Source organism: Stylophora pistillata, chromosome 7 (genome assembly GCF_964205215.1).
Source record: "Stylophora pistillata chromosome 7, jaStyPist1.2, whole genome shotgun sequence".
Lineage (NCBI taxonomy): Eukaryota > Metazoa > Cnidaria > Anthozoa > Scleractinia > Pocilloporidae > Stylophora > Stylophora pistillata.
The window spans coordinates 6,031,433-6,053,598 of NC_142525.1; the positions used below are offsets into that span (position 1 = coordinate 6,031,433).

Consider the following 22,166-nt stretch of genomic DNA (forward strand, 5'->3'; position numbering starts at 1 on the left):
AGGACAGTAAAAATTCATTCGGAAGTGAATGTCTAATAGGGTGTTTGTTGTGTGAGTCTAAAGCTACCCTACAGTATCATCAAGTTAGATTCAGCTGAAGTTACAGGTACCTTAAGCAAGTACAGGTTGCCCTAAAAACAGACGAACCACTTTCAAAGCACTGTTAAAAATTTCAGTTTTCAAATTTCCAAACACTGCCTCTGCTCCATTTGGCACAGTTCTTTCCTTAACCATTGTAAGTTTTCAAAAGTTGGAAGGCAATCATTTAAAAGCAAGCAATGAAGTGAAAACAGAACCTGAAATTTTAAAGGTGTAGAGTTGTAAAAATTTTAACAATTAACTAGAACCAAGAGGTCATGTGTTAGCCCGGTTTCCATTCGCAAGTTATCTGCTCACACAGTACTAGTGCCCAGGAACAAAAACGGTTGTCACGGTACTGTTCGCACCCGATTTGCCTTTAATCTACCGCTTATAAGCGAATCTAATTATACCAAATTACCGCATACATGCTGATAAAGTAGGACCTATTTACCTACTGAGATTAGATTACCGAGAACAAAACAAAGGCCAAAACAAAACAAAACAAAGGAAAATAAAACAAAGGAAATGATTTCAGAATGTTCTTCTGTTCTTCAGTAATCTTCACGCGTGGAATTTTATCCATGATCTCTTTTTACCAGATGTAAAAGCGATGAATTTTCCTCTTTTGCTTGAACCTTGCCACATGTCAAGTGCGACTGCGATACCGAAAACATTCTGAAATCATTTCCTTTGTTTTGTTTTCCTTTGTTTTGTTTTGGCCTTTGTTTTGTTCTCAGTAGGTAAATAGGTCCTACTTTATCAGCATGTATGCGGTAATTTGGTATAATTAGATTCGCTTATAAGCGGTAGATTAAGGGCGAATCGGGTGCTGTTCGGCATCTCACATCATTTAATGTTTTAATTAGAGTTTATAACAGCCTTATTCAACCACATTTTGATTATTGTAACGTAGTGTGGGGAAACTGTAACAAAGGCCTTTCTGAAAAACTGCAAAGGCTGCAAAATCGGGCAGCTCGCATTCTAATGTCAGCGAGCTATGATAGTAATGTAAAGTCTGTTTACGAGCCTAATGGCCCATTAGGCTAGTGCTTAACTCCGGTTTCTGTAGCATGAAACGACTAGGAGTATTTCTACTTCCCCCTGGATGGGATGCTAGCCCCAGCATTAAATTGCCAGTACCCATTTATACACCTGGGTGAAGAGAGGTACTCTTATAGAAAAGTGTCTTGCCTAAGAACACACTAGTAATTTGGATGATTTGTTACGGGCGCTAGGGTTGCGAAGACTCTATTATCAAAGATTGGGACAGAAATCTATCCTAATGTATAAAACATTACATGGTATGACACCTGATTATCTGAGATCAAGATTTGTATATCGTGACAGATGAAATGCTTATCGTTTAAGGAATACAGAAAACAAATAAGTTCTTCCACAACCTCGAACTGACTATCTCAAGAGAAGTTTTTTATACAGCGGAGCTCAATTGTGGAACAACTTACCTGTAGACCTAAGACAAGCGTCTTCGCTGACTGATTTCAAATCTAAATTAAGTCACCACAGTTTAAAGTAAGATCTTCATTCTAAGTAAATTTTAGACATGGCCTCCATGAAAAGCAGAATTTTCTTTATTTATTTCATTAATTTGAATTGTTATTATCAAATTATTATTGTAGTTAGATAGATAGATTTCTAGTATAGAATTAACTAAATCAACTGATGGAAAAACCGTGTATAAATAAAGTTATCCTATCCTATCCTGTTAGGTAAACGTGTTAAAATGATGGGGGGGCGGGGGGCCTTCCATGGCACAGCTCCTGAACCACGATAGGTACTAGCGATAATTAGTGGCTTTTTCTTCCAGAAAAATGTTGCATGTGTAACAGCACTACTAGTTTTCAAAGAATTTATACAATTTCAACTTTGCATTTCAACATCTTTGCAAAAAATATCCTAAAACCAATCAAAATGCAGGTATAACTCAGCTAATTATAAGAGAGAGGAAGTCTGTCAAAATAAACAGCTTTATCCATCCATCCATACACCAGACATAATATTTTTTAATACCTACAATTAATTGTTCTTCTGTTGGTGGTATCTCCTCCAGAAACATCTCCCCAAGTGTGTCATCCACATCCGCCACAGTTTCTGATGAATACAAACCCCGGCATTTAAAAGACTGTAAAAACAGCATCATGCAGAATGCTACAAACTCTTTTTTTACTGCACTTTAGGTAAAAAAACGGGGGCTGTAATGTTGCTATGGTAACCTAACACTACAGAAGTAACAAAGAGAACTTGTTAGAAAATGATTTGGCATGTTTTGATTAAATTTTAGAAGAAACAAAATGTATTGATCCATCAAAAAAATTTGTTACAAAATTATATAGAACCACCCTAGGCTCTCGTTTGTAGCTGAGGGCCTGGACATAAAGGACTATGAAAACCCACTAAAATCATTGGAGTTTTTTTTTTTTTTTTCAGTTCAGTGCTTTGACACTTTCACTTCCAAAATTCTCCTTGCTGTCTGCCATAGAATTCCTAGGAAAGACAATTGTTACCATTGGAGAATTTAGTATTGGATCAACTAATAATCTTCTCAGTGGTATTTCCATTATTCTTGCCACTTGTCTGCATGATATTTTTTTGAAGTTCGTGGGAAGAAATTCTGTCTAGGTCACTTATGGGAATTAAAGGGTTAACCATGTACTAAGTATTCTGGAATTGTGTTGGTTCCACTTCATCTGACCAGCCCAGATAATTTACCCTGTTCGCTCAAGCTCTCAATCCATCAAATTCAAAACTTGAAATAACCGGGACTTGATCACTGGCAATTTCCAACTCCAGATGCAATTTATTCAATTTCTTTTTGGGTTCTCATTGGCTCTCAGCAATATTTTCCTTTGTTCTTATAGGTCATAAAAAGTGCTCTTATTTGAAAAAAAAATCCTCAAGTTTAACCTATCAGCTCTTGTCTTCTTGTCGTACACTCATTAACCATGTCTTCAGGGATCACACCCTCTACCACTTTGGACCTGTTTGTTAATAATAATTATAATCAGCAATAGTTGTAAAACACTGTCAAAGACAATTACCATTTTTTGGATAAAGCTTTTTTTCTAGTAAGGGTAGATTTTAGCCTCAGTGTATTGTATCCCAATAATAACAGGAACAGGGTCATTGAATTTCTAGCTTTGTGATTTGCTAAACAGAGTCATGTATGAAAAAAAATTAAAAAAAAACATAAAATAAAACTTATGAGAATGAATAATCTTACCCATGATTTCCTTCAAAGTAATAAGCCTTCCAACGCACAAGATCAATGACTCCATTTACCTCTGATTCCAAACCAATCGGCAACTGAGTGAAGGCTGCAGTGTGTTGCAGCTTTGCTCTGTCATGAGTGAAATAATTTTTTTCACCTTTTAATAGGAAGTTTCTCTGATTAAAGACTTTGTGATAAAAAATTAGCAATTTACAAAATGGTTTTTCAAACTTCTCCCAAGTCATTTTCAAGTTGTAATGAAATATAAAAAATTATCAAATAAATTTGATAGTTAAAAAAACAGATGAAAATGTAACAAGCATCTGAAAAAAGACTTTCCTCAAAAATGGTGGGTGATCATTTCCATTTTTGGCTTTGGTCTGGTCTCTTACAAATGTCAATGCCATCCAGGGTTTTGACACAGCTGTGGAAATTCTATTGCAGCCCAACAGTTTACTTGTTGAATGCTACACTCTTCAAGTCATTTTTTTTTCCACTCACTTTGTCCAGTTTCTCTTTGTAAAATCCATAAAATTTTTGACCTCATTCCTTCTTTGTCACTAAGTTTTAACTTTAAATGGAAAAAAAATGTTTCCACATACTTTTCCCTCCATCATCCCTTCCCTAGACCTACCATTTTCATCTTAAGTATTTTATATTTTGAGGTACACAATCAGATAAGAAGTTTGTGAAGAACATTATGTAGTGTAATGTTCCCACCAAGTTGTGTTATCATTAATATGTGGATTCATATAAAGTAGAACATTATCAGTATTTTCAAAAAACCAAGATGCTATGCTTGTAACATGCCACTATTCAAACAAAAACAACCAAGAATCAAACAACAAACAGTTTGACCATGTTTACCTGATTTGACTTAAAACTCTGTTTGGATTTGCTCCCATTCTGAAAAAAAATGATAGAAAAAAAATATGCATTACTTTAATTTGTACTCAAATCATATCATTCAAAAAATACAAATTGAATTCCTTTTATCATGGAAAATTCTGAAAGGAATTTTAAGTGACAACAAACTTTTTGCATGCCAGATGTTTATAGTAGCTAAATTAAATTTGGTTCCTATTGTCCACTGCCTACGGATAATGTTGGGTTGGTCCAAACTAGGTTCAAATGCAAGATGTCAAGAAGGCAAAGTGCAGCAATTCTGACAGGTTAAGCTTTTAAATATAACAGATCCGCAGATCAGCAACCAGTGCATTTATTTCAAATTTATGACAAGATGGAAGTGCTTCTTCAAAAAAGGGATAACCCTTGTTTTTTATATTATGACCTAATAATTTATGATCTTCTCATGGAAGAAATTTGCGTGTTAACAATACAACTTTGTAACGATAATTGATCATACAAAACTATTTTTGATAATAGTACAGTGTACAATTATTTCAAACTGAAAATGAGTGCCATGAATGTTCAGGCTACTTTACAATTCCACAGTAAAAAAAATTTCACAAACTGATCACTCATCTGTAAAAGACATTGAAGCAAAGGCACTTTTTTCCATTCAAAATCAAAATACTTTACTAATATTGGCTACATCACTCAGAATACTGACTGTGCTCAAAAAATTCTTTACAATTTAACAGCCACACATACTAAAGTTAATCTTACAAAATTGTTGCCCTACCTTAAAAACTAATTTTACTTGTTTAAGACGGAGAAAACTTAATTTGTGGGGAGGGACATTTGTAGAAATTTTTTGCATATAGGAATTTCAAGGACACTTCTGTAAGGGGCACTTAGTGGAGGCTCTACTTCAAAGATTTACAGAAAACCAAAATGTCCAATAAAAAATAGATTCCTCACCTGTCGAGTTTATTGATGAAGGCAATACAGGGTACATTATAACGCTTCATCTGACGATTAACTGTTAGTGTCTGACTCTGGTAGCAAAACAAACAAAATGATAAGCAATGTAAGAGCCCCCAATTCTCTAGTCTCTGACAGCACCTACTATCTTTTCAGTCATGATATTTGGTTAAAAAAGAGCGTTTTCAGCCTTTTGGATGCAAAGCATAGATTTTTAAATTGCAAAGCATCCATGCTTGGTGATACATCTATGTAAATCCTTGCCTGAAAATCAAGGACTGAGTATTTCATGTATCATAACAATGTTACCTTGTGACACCTGGTTAATATTACTTTACTCAGACTGTTGCAAGTAACCATTAAAAAAAATACTAATTAAAAGAAAAAGAATTTTTTATGGGAGTTGCAATTTTCTCATTCCTGTCAAACGACACTTCTCCTACACAGTCATTTCTCAACTTATAATATTCTGTACTGCTAATTAACAAATGGTAAACACCACAGCTTACAGTATTGAGTTATAGATGTACACAGGAGGTTGTTAAGCATGAAAGAAGCGTAAGAGTCAAGCAAAGCAATAGCCGAGTGCAACTCTAGCTTCTTGAGTGCTTAGCAAACCTCCCAAGTGCATCGATCCATGACTCAAGGATGTACACTGTGGCATTTTCCATTTGTTTTATAATATAACATTAATACATTGTAGTAAAAGAGTTTTCTTTTATTCAACAAATCTTACGTGACCAGAAAAAACAAGCACACGTGCTAAAGTAGTCTTAACAATTGCTCACGTCAGCAGAGTACACCCACAGGTAAATGGTGGACGCTGAATTGACCAATCAGAACATGCACTTTACTTTGGTTATGTTATAATTATTGTCAATAATTATTTACTGATTGCTCCTTTTCAACTGGCTAACATCCTGAGAATAGAAAAGTACTGTCATGAAAGCTTGATAATTATGTAGCAAGAGCTGAGAACCTGGAATGAAGTAGCCACAGCTGTGGGAGATACAGAGCAGCCTGTAGAAAGACAGCAAGATGCCTTACTCTTTACTAAGGAGATAACAAAACCAACCTGCACCCCTCCAACAGCACATAACACCAGAATGGCACCATCAAGAACTCTCAAGGCTCTCTCCACTTCTACTGTAAAATCCACATGTCCTGATAAATGAAAAAAAGTGTCAGCAAAGTTATCAAAATTCAATACTCTAACTTAACACTTCTACATCATAACTACAGGTACATTTGTATGTGATGACAGTTCAAAAGTTTATCCTTTCTGACCAAGGTAGGATTCTCTGTGACAAAGCTGCAACAAGTTCTGGAAAGCACCTTAGGAAATGGATAAAGTACAGGACATGTACTATTATGGGGAACTTGCAAACTGATGTTAGGGTGTAAAGCATCAACAGGACTCACCTGGTGTGTCAATGATGTTGATATTTGTATCTTTCCAGTTAACATATGTTGCTGCAGACTAAGATAAATATTTTAGAGATATATGTATTCAGTTATATCAACAAGTACATGAAAATATAAAAATAATATCACTTCTATAAACAGATGGTAACAAAACAACAGAACTTGTGCTGTATCTAAAAAATATTATCTTCACTACGCTTTGCAAACATTCCAATCACAAAAAATTTAAGATGCTGCAATGTTGCTACCACAATCATGTATATCATCTCCCAATTGTACATTCATATGATTTTTGTTTCTAGAAGTCCTACAGCAAAAAAAACGACCTTGAATTCAACGTTCTTGGGAGTTGTAAAACGATTAAAAAGGATCTCTCCATAGCCAGGCTCCATATTCGACTGTGGTTCTGTGAAGATCAACTATTTGATGCCACAGTAATAAACATTATTTAGTCACCAATGAAAGTAATGCCTAAAAAAATTCAGGACTGTACAGGATTTGAACCCATAACCTTTGCAATACCGGTGCAGTGCTCTACCAAATGAGCTAACAACAAGCCAACTGGGAGCAGGTCATTTTGTTGGTTTCTAATAAACCCTTGAGTAATGAATGAATGACTGTGACTATATGAATATTATTATTTATTTACATATATTTGAACTGCAGATTAATAAATAACAATTACTTCTTAATATCTACCTGTATGGTTATTCCTCGCTGTCGTTCCAAATCCATGGAGTCCATAGTGGCCCCTACATTGTCTTTACCTCGCACCTGGTTAGAAAATGAGGATCAATACCAACAACAAAATCCGATCCATTTAATACATCAACATTATCTTTCTTGAGCAAAGAAACTGTTTCTCTTCAATAAATCATTAGAAACCTGAGATATACTGCATTACAGTTCATCAACTACAGTAAGATTCTGTATCTTGTATTTTCTCATTTGCTTGTCATAATTATGTAGTCTGGTCGTGCTGGTGAGAGTTGAGCCCTGGAAAGGATTGTTGTTGGTAGCAATGACTCTAGCCTGCAGTGCCGGCGAATTTTGGGCGCACGAGTGCACATTTTCGTATTAGGCCGCCATCTTAGATTTGGTAACTGTGGAGGATTGGGGCAAGGAAATATTTGCCGAGGGAGTAGGTGTCAAGTGGAAAAATGGGCAACGGCGGAGAGGGAGGGGAAGGAAAAAATACTTTTAAGATGGCGGCCTAATACGAAAATGTGCACTCGTGCGCCCAAAATACGCCGGCACTGCAGGCTACAATGACTCATGTTTTGAAAACATCAGCAGAAGCCATAATCGTTTGACTCTGGTGATGACTTCCACAAAGGTTGTCTGTTGGAAACATGGAGATGCCCCACACCAGAGCAATTTTGTAATCTTTTGAAACCAGATACTTCTTTTGTCTGTACAGTTATTACTTGATTGATGGACACATGACGTTGACTACAATGATTGCATGTGCATTAGACTTTGATCAGTCCTTTTTTCAAAGAGAAGACAAAGACAAGGTTGTGTTTACAAAGTTAGTAGGTTTACGATACCAGGTAAATTTTGTTATATATTAGGACGATTCAATTAAAAGAATCAATCGCAAATTCAACAAGACTTGAAGTTTTACAACACAGGGATGCAGCTAAAGTTTTTAATAGGCCGAAATCTAGGAATGATAGGCCTTTGGCATGCGGTACCTGGGGGGTCCAGGGGCATGTCCCCCGGGAAATTTTGAAAATGCATACTCGCAGAGATGCATTTCCTTGATTTTGGGGGCAAAATCAAGGGCATTCATTATTTCCCATACATGAACTACAAATGCCGCTGGCCATTGGGCCTGCAAAATAGACGATGTGATGCGAATGATGCGATTATCACACTGAATGAAGTGTTTACAATTCTTTCAGTTCAGGTAAGACAGCAATAAAGGTGTAAAAAAACGAAATAAATAGATAACAATCTTCTGACAACATTTAAAATCATTTTGGAGAAAGAAGTAGTACTTTACAACCGAAAAAATCGCATTCACGGCTGGGTAATTTTCTCGGCTTCCGGCTATTATCTACATCCCTGCAACATTGTCCAATTTATTTGTCACTGCATCTAACAACAGGTCCTCCTCTATAATAATTTGGATATATCAACTAAGTTGAAATGGTAAATTGGCCACTGTAACGATTACAAAAGCTGACGTTTCAAGCGTTAGCCCTTCGTCGGAGCGAATAGAGGAATTGTGGGTTGTGTGTGCTTTTAAAGGCAGAAAATGGAGCTACGTTATTCGTGGGAACATAGCAACGAGAAAAACAAGAATAAATTAGAGGAATGAAAAGCATTCGTTGATCCCTGTGGGATTTAGACTGCCAGTTTGAAAGATGAGGTTTTGTTCAAGGTCCTTCTCCAGACTCATCTAACCCCAAAAATCAGATAGAATGATCATATATCATACATGTAACTACAACTCATAACACTTTTGCTACTAAGAAAATACAGGTGTCTGACTGCACCGTCTGAGTCAAAAAAAATTTTGACCAATGTGATGACAAAATATTGTTGGTGATAAGAGGACAGAGCACGTTACTCCTTATTGATTTGTTAAATTATGTTCAAGCAAACCAATTTTCTCAATTTATTCTCACCTCATGCATTTGACTGATTCTTCCAGTGTAAAACAACAGTCTTTCTGTCAGTGTGGTTTTTCCAGAGTCAATATGGGCAGAGATACCAATATTTCTAATTTTTGACACATCCTTCAATCAAAATAAAGGAGAGATTGCTGTTTTTAATGCACGAAGCCAAGGCCATGAATGTTGAAAAAGCACCCATCCAGAAATAAATAATTCCACAAGGGGCCTGCATGTATAAAAGTAATGAACACTGCAGAAAAATCAAGGCTTTCCCTAGGTAACCAGGGTTCTTGCTAAAGATTTTCATAGGAGGTAAAAAATAAGAAATAGTAGGTAACTTTGTTACCTTCCCCCATGCTGGGGTGTGTGGGTCGCACAGGCCTCCATTAGGGTCTAGGGGTAGGTTTTCCATGTGTGGATGCCATGTTGCTAACTGCGACATTTCTCCAAAAATGCTGGGCTTTTTCACTTAACCGTGAGAAGAATGGAATGGAAAACATGGTGGAGGCCATTTCATGAGGTGACTGCGAGGGATGAATTTGGTCGAAAAAGCAGGATTTCTTTAACATAATTATGGTGTATTTTCAAACCAGTAACATGTGATAGATATCTTCACAACATTGGTTGGAAGGAGGAAATAGATATTTTTCCAAAAAAAAATTAAAAAAAAAAAATCATTGGATAACTTCAGTAAACATTTCAGTCCCAGGTCTCAGTGAAATAGCTGGTAACATTTACTTGAACAGCTGGTAAAAATAACCAGTTACCAGCTCTCAACATGAACCCTGAGTAACATAGTAGCAGAAAATACAGAGGTAAACTCAGAAAAACCACCAGGATTTCTTCAAAGGCAGGAGGGAGTCACACTGCGTCAAACAGAGGGCACACAACAAAATGTTATGTTGACTGTGACCCTGTGTTTTACTCTGTGTGACAAAAAGAGGCTTACAGAGGTGGGGTGGGGAAGTTCACAGCCACCCAGAGACCTCCCCCCCAGCTACATTCTCAAAAGTATCGGGATAATATCACTATTCACGTGGGAATAAAAGACAAGGTAGAAGAGGTGGACAAAAATTAACATCGGTGGACATTTAATTTAGTTAAAAACTGTTTACATTCTCCGAGGAGGTTGTGTACCTCAAATAATATTAAAGTTATGGGCACTTACCGTTACTCCAGACGCGAAAAAACGAACCTTAACCTACAAAAAAATAAGAATCTGTTTGTAAGATTCAAGATAAATTAAGAACGAAAGATAAGTACAACAAGGTCAAATCAAGTACTGCAGTACAAATAAATGCAGCTTTTACTCCCTTGGATATTGTATCGAACTCGATCTGGAATTAGTCTTTCCTTATAGATATCAAAATACAAGAATGACAATTCAAAATGATATTATTCCTTTGATTTCTGATTCTATCGTTACTTCGATCCCAAAACTTCCAAAACCTCTCATGTAAAACAAATCGTATTGTTCGAGAAAGACGTGCGATTATGTAATTAAGCTTTTCACTTCTTCGCGATTGAGAATTCTCGTTTCGTTAAAAATTCATTAAAACTAATATAACGGTTCGAACACCAAGGTTAAAAATCTTACATTACGAAAAAGAAGATGAAGTCCAGATCGCTGGATCAACAGTGTCGTTAAACCCATTTCTCGAGCTAAAGCATTACAGTCCGTATGTTTCAGGGAATTCTTCTAAGCAGCTTTCACCAGGCGCACGTGAACCAGTGAGCGCATGATCAGACAATACCTACTGCTGCTGACCAGTTTCGTGGAAAAATGAGTAAGCAATCTCCAAAGACAGTATGTTCTACTGCAGTAGCTTGGTTGCTAAGGGATCGGTCATTATTTATTCCCTGAGGGGTGGGGTGGGGTGGAGTAATTGGGGAGATGAGAAGATTTTGATTGTTCCAGAATGAAATTTGTCTGTGCCCCATGGAAAAATGTACTCGAACGAAAACTTACAAATAACTTACTATAAAGACATATATTTACCTTACAGTGGATAACTTTACAGGCATTTAAAAAAAAGACAGGACACTGCTTCTTATAGAGTAGACATAAACATTGATCCACAGGACTACATTTCTACACAAACCCCATGAAATAACTCGACATAATTTACGTAACATTACGCAACGATATAAACATGAACCGCAGGTACACATCGCCGCCCGGGTGACAACTAATGAAACGTACAAACACGTTAACTAACAAATTAACATGTAAAAATAATACACAAGAAACAACAAGTGTGAGAGTAAAGTGTCATGTCTTGCACAAAAACACAAACATATTGACACGGCTAGGTTTAGAACCCAGACCTCTATACCCGGGGTCTAGTGTACTAACCATCAGGCTACTGAGACTCACTCTTTGTTTTTCTCAGCTCTGTAATATTCATAAGTTCCTCTTTTCCCCACGCCCCCCCCCCCTCCCCATTGTCATTGGCATTAAATCGGCATTAATTCATCTATAGTCCCCCGATATCTCCTTTCATAATTCCTTTGTTAGAAGGCGCAGAGAGGTGACAAGACATTGTTTCTCTTCGTTGGCAATTCGAAGCTCTCCTACATATTGCCGGTTTTGGGATTTTGCAAACTAAAGATCTCCCTGACTGATTAATTTCACTTCCTATTGTTGTCATCGATTGTCTGGCCACGAAGCTGACTGTTTCAGGTAAAATAATCCATTCGCTTTTGCAAGATGGTTAACCACTGAAAAGGCTGTCTCTGTTATTTCCACCCGGTCAATTTCGCGCCAAAAATAGTTTTGACTGAAACTCTAGCTGTCACCTGAAAGACTTAACTTAGGACAGAGCTAATTAAAACTAGATATGTTTTGATTCGAAATAAACTTCTGACTGCATTAGGGGCACTAATTATTTCCCAATCCGTAGGGGCCGTCGCAACGTCTCAAAAATTGAATAACAGGCATCCTTTGTAACATTGTAAGACATTTGATTCACATAGTTAAGCCACGAAATTTGAATCAGATTGCTAAAAAACCTCTCTAGTTTGCCAAGAAAGTTAGAATTTCCCTCTCAATATATTTGAATAGGCGAATTTTAGCATATTTTGATGCCTATAAATCGCCATCGGCCGATGGCCGTAAATAACCTTGATTTAGACGTTAAGTTTTGGGATTTGGGACCTGATTGACAATTCTATTCGACACAGCTGTTAAGTTTAGACCTTTGTAGGTAAACATATGTAAAACCCCTGTTCGTTTTCGACTTTTCAAAAGTTATGAGCGTTTAAATTAGCACATGTACGAGTATCTTCAATGGGTAATGCGGACCTCTCTGAAAGCAACATCCCTGGTAACACCAAATTCTTAGTAATTGACAGGGAAATGTGTCTCAGCTAGAGGGGAGAATTAACGATCAGATCTTGGGAGTTAAAGGATTAAGAGACAAGAGGAACAATAAATGAGTAGGGTGGAAGGGAGGGGTGAGGTGGTCTCAACGTGTCCGTTGGAGAAATAAACTATGGGTTAAATTTTTATTTGCATGTGTCAGGTGCTAAGTCACTGGAAACGATCAAAAAGCCAGGCGCGTAAAAAAAAAAAAAAAGAAAGAAAAGCGGGAAACAGTGGCTTTCATTTATTGTCAGGAATGTGGGGATATGTAGTTTAAATACAATGCTGGGCGTCTGATTTTCTTAAAACGAGTCACTACTCACAAAACAACAACTCTCCAGAAGCACTTCGTCAAACAACGGTGTATTCAAAACAGAAACAAACTTTTAAAAGCCTAAGATCTTGTCTTGTGTACTAAATTAACTGAGTTCACCCTCTGAAAAAATATACTCGTAATCTATCGTCCACAGTAAGTTCGGAATCGAGCAAGTACAAAATTTACATTTTAAATACATGTCAGGAGCTTTGACGTTAGACGCTCTTCTCAGCTCGTAATGGCCTTACCTCAATTTAATCCCAATCGCCTAATTGATATTGCCAGAAGTGATTAACACGTAGCTTCTCCCAATTATATTCATACATTATCCAGCAAACTGGTAATAAGAATTTAACACCTGGTAGTGCGCATCTAACATCAAATTCTCGTAACTAATTAACAAAGAAGTGCGTAACACCTAGAGGAGAGAATTTACAATCAGATCTTGAGAGTAAAAAAGTTGAGGTAATTAAACGAACAAACTTAAAGAATGTGCTTTGGAACTAGCCCCGTCTATTTGTCATCTTTTTAATTTATCTCTCGTAACTGGTGAACTCCATGTTGAATGGAAAAACTCTTTAGTTGTTCCAGTCCATAAAAAAGGAATTGAGATGAATTGAGATGAAATTATCGTCCAATTTCTCTTCTTTGCGTCATCTCAAAAGTATTAGTCACAGCGTTGTCTATTCAACTGCGTTAATAACCGCGTCGGTGCTCCTTTTATCGATTCGAAGCATTGTTTTCCCAAGGAACGCTCTACAGTTACACAATTATTGACATTCGCAGTGGTTGGTTCTCTGTACATCAACGCTTAAATTAATTGTTTATAACATGTTGTTTGGTTCCAGTGAGCGATTATCGCCACATTTCGCAATAGAGAAGAGAAACGAAAACAGTTCCACCCAAAAAGCGAAGGTAAAGAAGCATCAAAATAGCACTTACCTCTCTCAAATTTAGGCGTTCCGTACTGATGCGGAACTCGTAAACCACTGAATTCTACAACTTTAGGAAGCTCATCTTCTGATAAAACAAATCTTAACTCGACGATTTCCATTTTGACTGACACAGTGATTAATTAGTCTTGCTGATAGTTAGACGAAAGTCCTACTGCAAGTTGCTCCTTTCCTCAGAGATGAAACCGAAGGCTTGATGAAGAAGTTAGTAAAACTCCAAGAAACCCGCTTAGTTTCCGCGTAGTGATCGAGAGAAAGAAACAAAAGCATTGCGTCTCCAGCTTATTTTAAGTGGCACGCTATCATGCGAGGAACTCACGCGGACCAAATCTCTGACTCTATCAGTGTGCGTGACACTTGAATAATAATCATATAAATCGATTTCAAACAAGACTGGCTCTGTAAATCTTAGAGTGGTATGATGCATAAATTCTTGTGAGCGTTTGTCGTGAAACTTGTACTGTCCAATAATTGTACCTCGGAGATAAGTGGAGATCCCAGCACGGTGCATTGGAAGGACGTGGCTGTGATAAAAAAAAACAAAAAACAAAACAAAACAAAACAACAAAAATTCAAATGCTTTAGCGTGCACCACGGTGACAATGTTGGTGACAGTAGATCTTCGTGTCAAATTAGTCTGTAACTGTGAGTTATCAAAATTTCAAAAATGATCAGCAAGAAAAAGACTGAAAACAATTTATGATAAAAGAAATGCATTCTACCCAATCCTCTGTTACGTGACGTGATTAAAGGCAAATATATAGGGTTTTCCCGCATGGCAGAGATTCACGTGCGCACATGTCAGACCTGGAGGATAACATGGATTTAAGGTACACTGATCAAGTTGTTGGACAATTCAACCATGACAATGAAAAAAGAGAGCAATTTTAAAGAAAGTTGCTTTTATGAACTGATTGAATAATGCAAATTGGCCACTGTTAAGAGTTTCTAAACATGACACTTCGGGCGCGGGAACGAAAAATTAAGATTGAAAAATAAAGGAAGCGCTGTCTCGAGCGTTTCACTTTAAGCTTTTTCATAATCTCTCTTTCCTCTCTCCGCTGACGAATTTGTGATTGCAGTTACACCATAATACAGGTGACCACATGATTTAATTAGAGGCTGATTTTGCTGGATACGTTGCTCTACTTGTTTACGCGATTTCATTTTAAACTCTTCTACCACAGTGGACGGTTATGGTTATTTCTCTAACGTATTCTCTTTGGAAATGAACGGAAATACTCCTGCAAAATCCAGTGGATGGTGAATCTCCTAAACGACTGCAGAGAACCCATCACTGAAACAAACCGTTCTTTTACTTTTCTTTTTATTTTGGGCTAGACTGCAGAATACCCGACCACCCATTTACATGTCATTAAATAGGAATAGCGTCTATTGTGTTATGCCTCGTTCTTCAAAGCCTCCCGACACATGTAAATGACGTGAACAGGTAGTTTGAAGTTGATCCGTGTTTCAGTTGCACAGACGCTAGAACAGGCAAGCGTTACCTGACAGAAATACCCCTCTCCCCCCACCACACCCCGTCAGAAAAGAAAATAATAAAAACGTATTCTGTCTTATGTTAAGCCTCTCACATAAATACTGACAACAGTCATTGCTCGCCCTCACATTTTGCCCCTCTTTTTGTTTCATTCAGTTTTGAAGAATTTCTCTTTTTTCCTAATCACTGACGGCTTTTCCTAAAATACTGACATGAGGGTTTAATGTCCCATGGAAAAACAAGAAAGGAAAAGAACGTGCCGACAAGAAAAGAAAACATGGACAGGATCAATCGGGAATGAATTCAAAGTGAGAATAATTTCATTAGGCCACTCTTACGCCATTATTTACAGTCACATCAGTCAACCTCGTTCCCAGGGCCTTTCCCTTAGTTGGGGGTGAATGAATGAATGAATGAATGAATGAATGAATGAATGAATGAAAGCCTTTATTTAAAGAGGGTAGCACTTAATAGTCAGAGACTAATAAACTTGTGGCCCCCACAGATTACACAACTATATAATCAGATAAATATCTAAGCTAAAATATGTAAACATTTAAAATAAGCATTTCAAATAAGACAAGATTCAATTAAGAAGATATTATTAAATAGTAAAATCATGCAAACGTTGTTGTTCCTTAAAAATCTTGGCAAACATGTTCTTTTTAAAACATGCTATAGAATCTAGTTTTCTAATTTCAATAGGTATACTATTCCACAGTCTTTTAGCCGAAACAGCGAAAGAGCGTCCTCTCTCTGATTCTCTTTTGTATTTAGGACAAACAGCATTAATGCTTGAATATCTAGTGTTGCGGGAGTGCCGCTTATTATTCAAAATTAGGTGTTCATTAAGATAATTCGGCAAACGCCCATTAATTCGCTTATACATTATTATGCATTTATCTATCTTATGTATATGAGAACGATCCTTCGCAGTAAAGCACTATTTGAGCAATAGTGAAAATCAGACCTGAAAAAAATTTCAGGCCTGTACGGGATTCGAACCACTGACCTCTGCGATACTAGTGCAGCGCTCTACCAATTGAGCTAACAAGCCAACTGGGAGCAGGCCATCAAATTAATTCGATATAAACCCGTAGATGATAAATCAAACAACAGGCCCTTACAGGCCTGAAATTTTTTTCAGGTCTGATTTTCACTATTGCTCAAATAGTGCTTTACTGCGAAGGATCGTTCTCATATACGTCTCATAACCGCAGTTCACACATATGTTTCATATGTTTGTTGTTGTTTGATTTATCATCTACGGGTTTATATCGAATTAATTTGATGGCCTGCTCCCAGTTGGCTTGTTAGCTCAATTGGTAGAGCGCTGCACTAGTATCGCAGAGGTCAGTGGTTCGAATCCCGTACAGGCCTGAAATTTTTTTCAGGTCTGATTTTCACTATTGCTCAAATAGTGCTTTACTGCGAAGGATCGTTCTCATATACGTCTCATAACCGCAGTTCACACATATGTTTCATATGTTTGTTGTTATCTATCTTATGTTGATCATAAAACGGAATCCAATCTAGCTTGTTAAACAAAGCAACTGATGGTGTCGTGCGATCGGCATAAGAAATAACTCGTGCCGCACGTTTTCGCAATCTTAAGACCCAATAAACCGACTCTTTGTCGCAATTTGCCCAAACCACGTTGGCGTAAGACATAACAGGGCGAATAATGCTATTATAAAACTCAAGTCGCTGTTTAAGAGGCAAACAGGCTCGAATCTTAGCAGTATTGCGATTCTAGAGGCCATCTTTTTACATATTTTCTCAATATGTTCATTAAATGACAATTTGCTGTCAATTTCTACTCCTAATAAGGTAGCACAATCCACATTATTCAGCTGTTTTCCGTTTACAGTAACAACTATGTCGCTTCCATTTATGTCAGCCACACATCTTTTCCCAGTGATCGTAAGTACTTAAGTCTTGCCTTCATTTAAGGGGAGCTTATTTGCTGAAGCCCATAATTGAATTTCAGAGACAGACTTAGTTAGTGATGAACTTAAGTTGGTTAAGTCTTTCACATCCGCAAAAGCGTTGACAGTGATATCGCCTTTGTAAAGGTCCAACTGAGCACTTGAATGCAAGGGCAAATCGTTAATAAACAAAATGAAAAAAAAAGGATCTAAAATACTGCCCTGAGGGACTCCATGCAACATCAAAGCTTCGCTCGACTCACTCCCATTTACACGGACAATTTGCTTCCGATCCGACAAATAAGAGTGACACCAGGCAAGCTCCCGGGTGAATATGCCGTACAGCTCCAACTTGCGCAACAATAGCTTATGGTCCACCATGTCGAAAGCCTTTCGATAATCGACCAGGACCATGCCGCATACATGATTGTTATCTAAGCCGAACAAAAGCTCGTCACTAACTTAATTAGGTGGAGGGGTGGAGCTTGAGGTGGGAACAAAGGACAAAGGCTTTTGGAACGCGGTTCTCACATCCGCTAGTGACGCACTTAACTGAGCCTCTTACACTTACACTTACACTTTATTGATGCTCCCTAAGTGGGCTTTTCAGCTCAATAGAATAAAAAAATACAAATATATAAATTAATTGAGAATGCAAATACAATAATATTATAATTACAAAATATATATCAATAATATAATATATCAACTTAATAAAACATTTGCAAGATGACGTCTTCAAGGAGTTCCAGAGTTTGGCTCCTCTGAAAGCAAAGGAGCGCTGTCCTGTTGACAGGCGACATAAAGGTATATCCAAAGCACCAGATGATCGAGTTTGTCTATTATGGACTTGAGAACGTGATTTAAACATATCAGCAAGATAGTCTGGAGCAAGCTTGTTAATACATTTGTGCATCATAGTAGCATCATTTAGAATGAGTTTCTCTCTAATAGGAAGCCATTTCAACGATCGCAACCCATCCGAAATATGGTCATACTTTCTTAGTCCCAGAATAATTCGCCCAGCGAAGTTTTGGACTTTTTGTAACTTGTCAATATTGCCGCTGCTGGTATTACTCCAGACAGTTGAACAATATTGGAGTTTACTAAAGACAAATGAATTTATTACTAACAGAAGTGTTTTCCTATCCAGGAGGTGCTTGATTCTGTTAATTTGGTACAATTTAAAAAGGCATTTAGAGGCAATCTCAGTGATATGTTGGTTATAACTGAGGTGTGTGTCGAGAAGAACACCCAAGTCCTTAACGACAGGCACAGGTGTTATTTCCTTGTCAAAAAGTGTTATACTGAATGATGACAGTTTCTTTAAAAGTTGTGGTAATCCAACAGCTAGAACCTTAGTTTTGTCCGGATTAATCAAAAGAGAGTTTTTACAGCACCACTGAGATATTCTCGTAAGATCTTCGTTTAAGGCGAGGATGGACGTGGATAATTCGGCAGGTGAAAAGGACAAATACAATTTACAATCATCAACATAGGAGGCAGATAGACAACGTTTAGGAACAGAAAGGAGGTCGTTAACATAGATTGTAAACAAAACCGGACCTAAAATAGAGCCTTGCGGAACTCCGAACTCAAGTGGGAGTACTTTAGAAACTGCGTCACCAATTCGAACGCACTGTTGTCGGTTAGAAAGGTAACTCTGAAACCAATTCAACGCACCCTGGGAAAAATCGAGATTTTGTAGCTTGGATAACAAGATGTCATGTCGAATACTATCAAATGCTTTAGACATATCTAATAAAACCATGATGGAAACTTTCTTGTTATCCATAGCCTGGAGCAACTGATCTGTAACGTACAACAGAGCTGTTTCTGTCGAGTGAAGCTTTCTATTTCCGCTCTAATGTGCTGCCAGTTTATTACTTCTAATTAGATGCTCCATAAGTTGTCCATGTACCAACCTTTCAGTGACTTTTGAGAATATTGGTAATAATGAGATGGGGCGATAGTTGTAAGTGACATCTGGATTACCGCATTTGAGAATAGGTGTAACCTCTGCTGTTTTCCATGCACGTGCAAATGTGTTGGTAACAAAGGAGTTATTCACAATGTGGGTAATTGTTGTTAGCGTACTGGGTAAACTGTCTTTAAGAATTCTAGAAGATATCTTGTCAATTCCAGGAGCTTTGTTAGATGGTAGGCTTCTAATTACCCTGTCTACCTGATTTTCCGTGACTTGATGGAGAACGAATAATTCGGGGCTAACGTCGGTGGATATGTGTAAAGGAGTCGGCACATCCAAATTTACATTAAGTCCATGATGTAAAGATAAGTCCCTGGCTTTTTGAGCAGTATTACTGCCGACGGAAATGAAGAAATCATTTAATTCGTTAGCTAACCCAGTGGGATCCTCAGAAGCCATAAAATTATCTTGTTGTTTACGTGGTAGACACCGGTTAATGATTTTCCAAATTGAGTTAGAATTTCCATTGCTATCCAGGATCTGAGTCCTGACGTGAACTTTTTCGGCCACACGAATCTCTCTTTTCACTTCTTGACGAAAAAATCTGTATCCGTTCCAGTGGAGAGGGTCATTTGTTTTTCCCGCAAGTTTGCGCCATTGGTCGCGCGTTCTCATTAGTTGACGAATTTCTGGTGTTATAAAGGGGTTAGGTTTAGATCTAATTTTAACCCTCTTGACTGGAGCATGTTGACTTAGTACTTCCAAGAACAGTTCGTTGAATACATCAACTTGATCGTTGAAATCGTCAAATAGGCTTATTATGTGAAAAGGCGCATGTGACAAATCACGTAGGAAATTGTCGGCGCTGTAATTAGTATAGCTTCTAATAGTGACGTAACAGGGCTTGATCCTTGGCTTTTTTAACTTCAGCGAGATGTAAACAAGATTGTGATCGCTAATAGTTGACATAAGGACGTCGTTTGAAGCAATTAGTTTCTCATTCGTGGTCATCACAACATCGATTAACGATTCCCCATTCTCCGTGGCTCTGGTTGGTTTATTGATTAATTGGGTGAGGTTAAAAGTAGAGCAAAAATCGTTTAAAGCACGGGATTCTGTGTTATCTTGACCTCTTAGCCTCGTGTGCTAACTTTTTTTCCTTTCCACATTTTCACGTAATCTGCAATCTATTACGTAGAATATAAAGGGCAACGTGGAATCTGAAGTCTGTGTCACCATGGCCTAGAGAGCGATATTTTTATTAAATAATTAAAACTTCCCTGTTAGCGCTCACTTCAACAACTTAACCGTGATCTGCACTGTCCTTTGGTTTTACTTCATATAACGGTGCATGAAAAAACGAAAAACTACTGAAGGCATAAACCTGTACGATAAATTTGCTTGGCAATAAAAAATTTAATCCCGCAACCTATCTTTGCAATAATTGGCTCGGCTCAAGAATGGCTCAAGAATGAGTTCGAAATCGAGTAAGTGCAAGAAAACAAGCCTTTTTTCAGAAAACTCCAGAAGTGATTAACATGTAACTTCTCCCTATGATATCCATATATTATCTAGCAAACAGGTAATGAGAATTTAACACTTAGTACTACAAATCTAACACCAAATTATCGTAACTAATTAACTTGGAAATGTGTATCAACTAGAGGGGAGAATTTACAATCAGATCTTAAGAGTAAAAAGGTTCAGGCAATTAAACCCACAAACCAAAGGTATAGGAAGCAATATATTCCCATCGAGCAACCTATTAACAAATTCTTTATTCAATGCGATTCTATTTACAACAATCGTTTTATTTTACTCACATTGAGCTATAACATTTCAAGTACTTTGTAACTCTCGTTGACCCAGAAAAAAAGATCTACAAAAGTTACTTTGAGTACCTATAATAATAAACTATCAAGTCCACAAAAACTATTAACGTTTTCAGGCTTCAAGCTGCTTTCACGACAGCCTTTTAGCATAAACTTCTACTATGATCAGTAATGATTCAAAATATCTTTTTTCTAACCATTTCGTAACTGTCCTTTTTTAAGATTTAGCTTAAAATTAAGATAATTAAAATAAATTGGCGAGATCTCTTGTAAGCTAATGATGTAGATTAGTTTGACGCTGCTTCCAACTTTTACAGAAAGTGCTTTAAATAGCTATATTTCTAAATTGTAAGTTCAAAACCTGGTCTGTATTTCTCTACTATGGCTTGAACAGATTTTTTTTTTAACTCACTAATACTATAATTACTTTGAATATTTAGTCTGGTTAGCGTACAGCTTGGATTCTGTAACGCTTTACATAGACTGGCAACACCAGTATCAGTGATCTTATTACTCAACAGATTTAGTGTGGTTAGCTTACAGCTTGGATGCTGTAAAGCTTTACATAGACTGGCAACACCGGTATCAATGATCTTATTATGACTCAGGCCTAGTGTGGTTAGCTTACAGCTTGGATGCTGTAAAGCTTCACATAGACTGGCAACACCGATATCAGTGATCTCATTATCCCTCAGCTTTAGTGTGGTTAGCTTACAGCCTGGATGCTGTAAAGCTTCACATAGACTGGCAACACCGGTATCAGTGATCTCATTACTAAACACATTTAGTGTGGTTAGCTTACAGCTTGGATGCTGTAAAGCTTCACATAGACTGGCAACACCGGTATCAGTGATCTTATTACCCCTCAGTTTTAGTGTGGTTAGCTTACAGCTTGGATGCTGTAAAGCTTCACATAGACTGGCAACACCGGTATCAGGATCACTTCTGAGAGAGTGTTCATCGGTATCAGTGACTGGTCCTCCTATAATCAATTGAGACACAAGAGAGTGTTCATTGATCAGTGAATTACAGACTCGTTGTATTCCAGACATTGTTAGGTGGGAATCGAAAAGCTCCAACTTCTTAACTGGGACGAACTTATCAGAACATTTGTGTTGTGCCTCTCTGGCTTCCTCTTTACTTAGTTCACTGATAATGTCCA

At 37.4% G+C, this 22,166-nt stretch overlaps 2 protein-coding genes across 7 annotated transcripts in view; both read right to left on the bottom strand.

The window, feature by feature from the left end:
* The window catches only part of LOC111341973 (elongation factor G, mitochondrial), a 91,236-nt gene that overhangs the window by 15,371 nt on the left and 53,699 nt on the right, over nt 1–22,166 (bottom strand). The window contains exons 1-11 of one of the 6 annotated variants that reach the window (XM_088727354.1): nt 10,781–10,902; nt 10,352–10,384; nt 9,196–9,306; nt 7,259–7,333; nt 6,557–6,614; nt 6,210–6,298; nt 5,132–5,208; nt 4,175–4,213; nt 3,320–3,436; nt 3,004–3,077; nt 2,114–2,190 (exon numbers count right to left, since the gene is read on the bottom strand). In XM_088727354.1, the coding sequence (XP_088583480.1) occupies nt 2,114–2,190; nt 3,004–3,077; nt 3,320–3,436; nt 4,175–4,213; nt 5,132–5,208; nt 6,210–6,298; nt 6,557–6,614; nt 7,259–7,333; nt 9,196–9,306; nt 10,352–10,384; nt 10,781–10,837 (807 nt within the window). In that variant the 5' untranslated portion in view covers nt 10,838–10,902. Of the gene's footprint in view, nt 1–2,113; nt 2,191–3,003; nt 3,078–3,319; nt 3,437–4,174; nt 4,214–5,131; nt 5,209–6,209; nt 6,299–6,556; nt 6,615–7,258; nt 7,334–9,195; nt 9,307–9,529; nt 9,681–10,351; nt 10,385–10,780; nt 10,903–22,166 lie in introns of those variants that run through there. The other 5 variants (XM_088727355.1, XM_088727353.1, XM_088727358.1 and 2 more) reach the window with 5 other exon arrangements.
* Nucleotides 20,934–22,166, bottom strand: part of LOC148726361 (uncharacterized) — a 357,363-nt gene continuing 356,130 nt past the window's right edge. Inside the window, exon 19 of the mRNA XM_088727311.1 lies at nt 20,934–21,986. Within this exon, the coding sequence (XP_088583437.1) occupies nt 21,346–21,986 (641 nt within the window). The 3' untranslated portion in view covers nt 20,934–21,345. The remainder of the gene's footprint in view (nt 21,987–22,166) is intronic.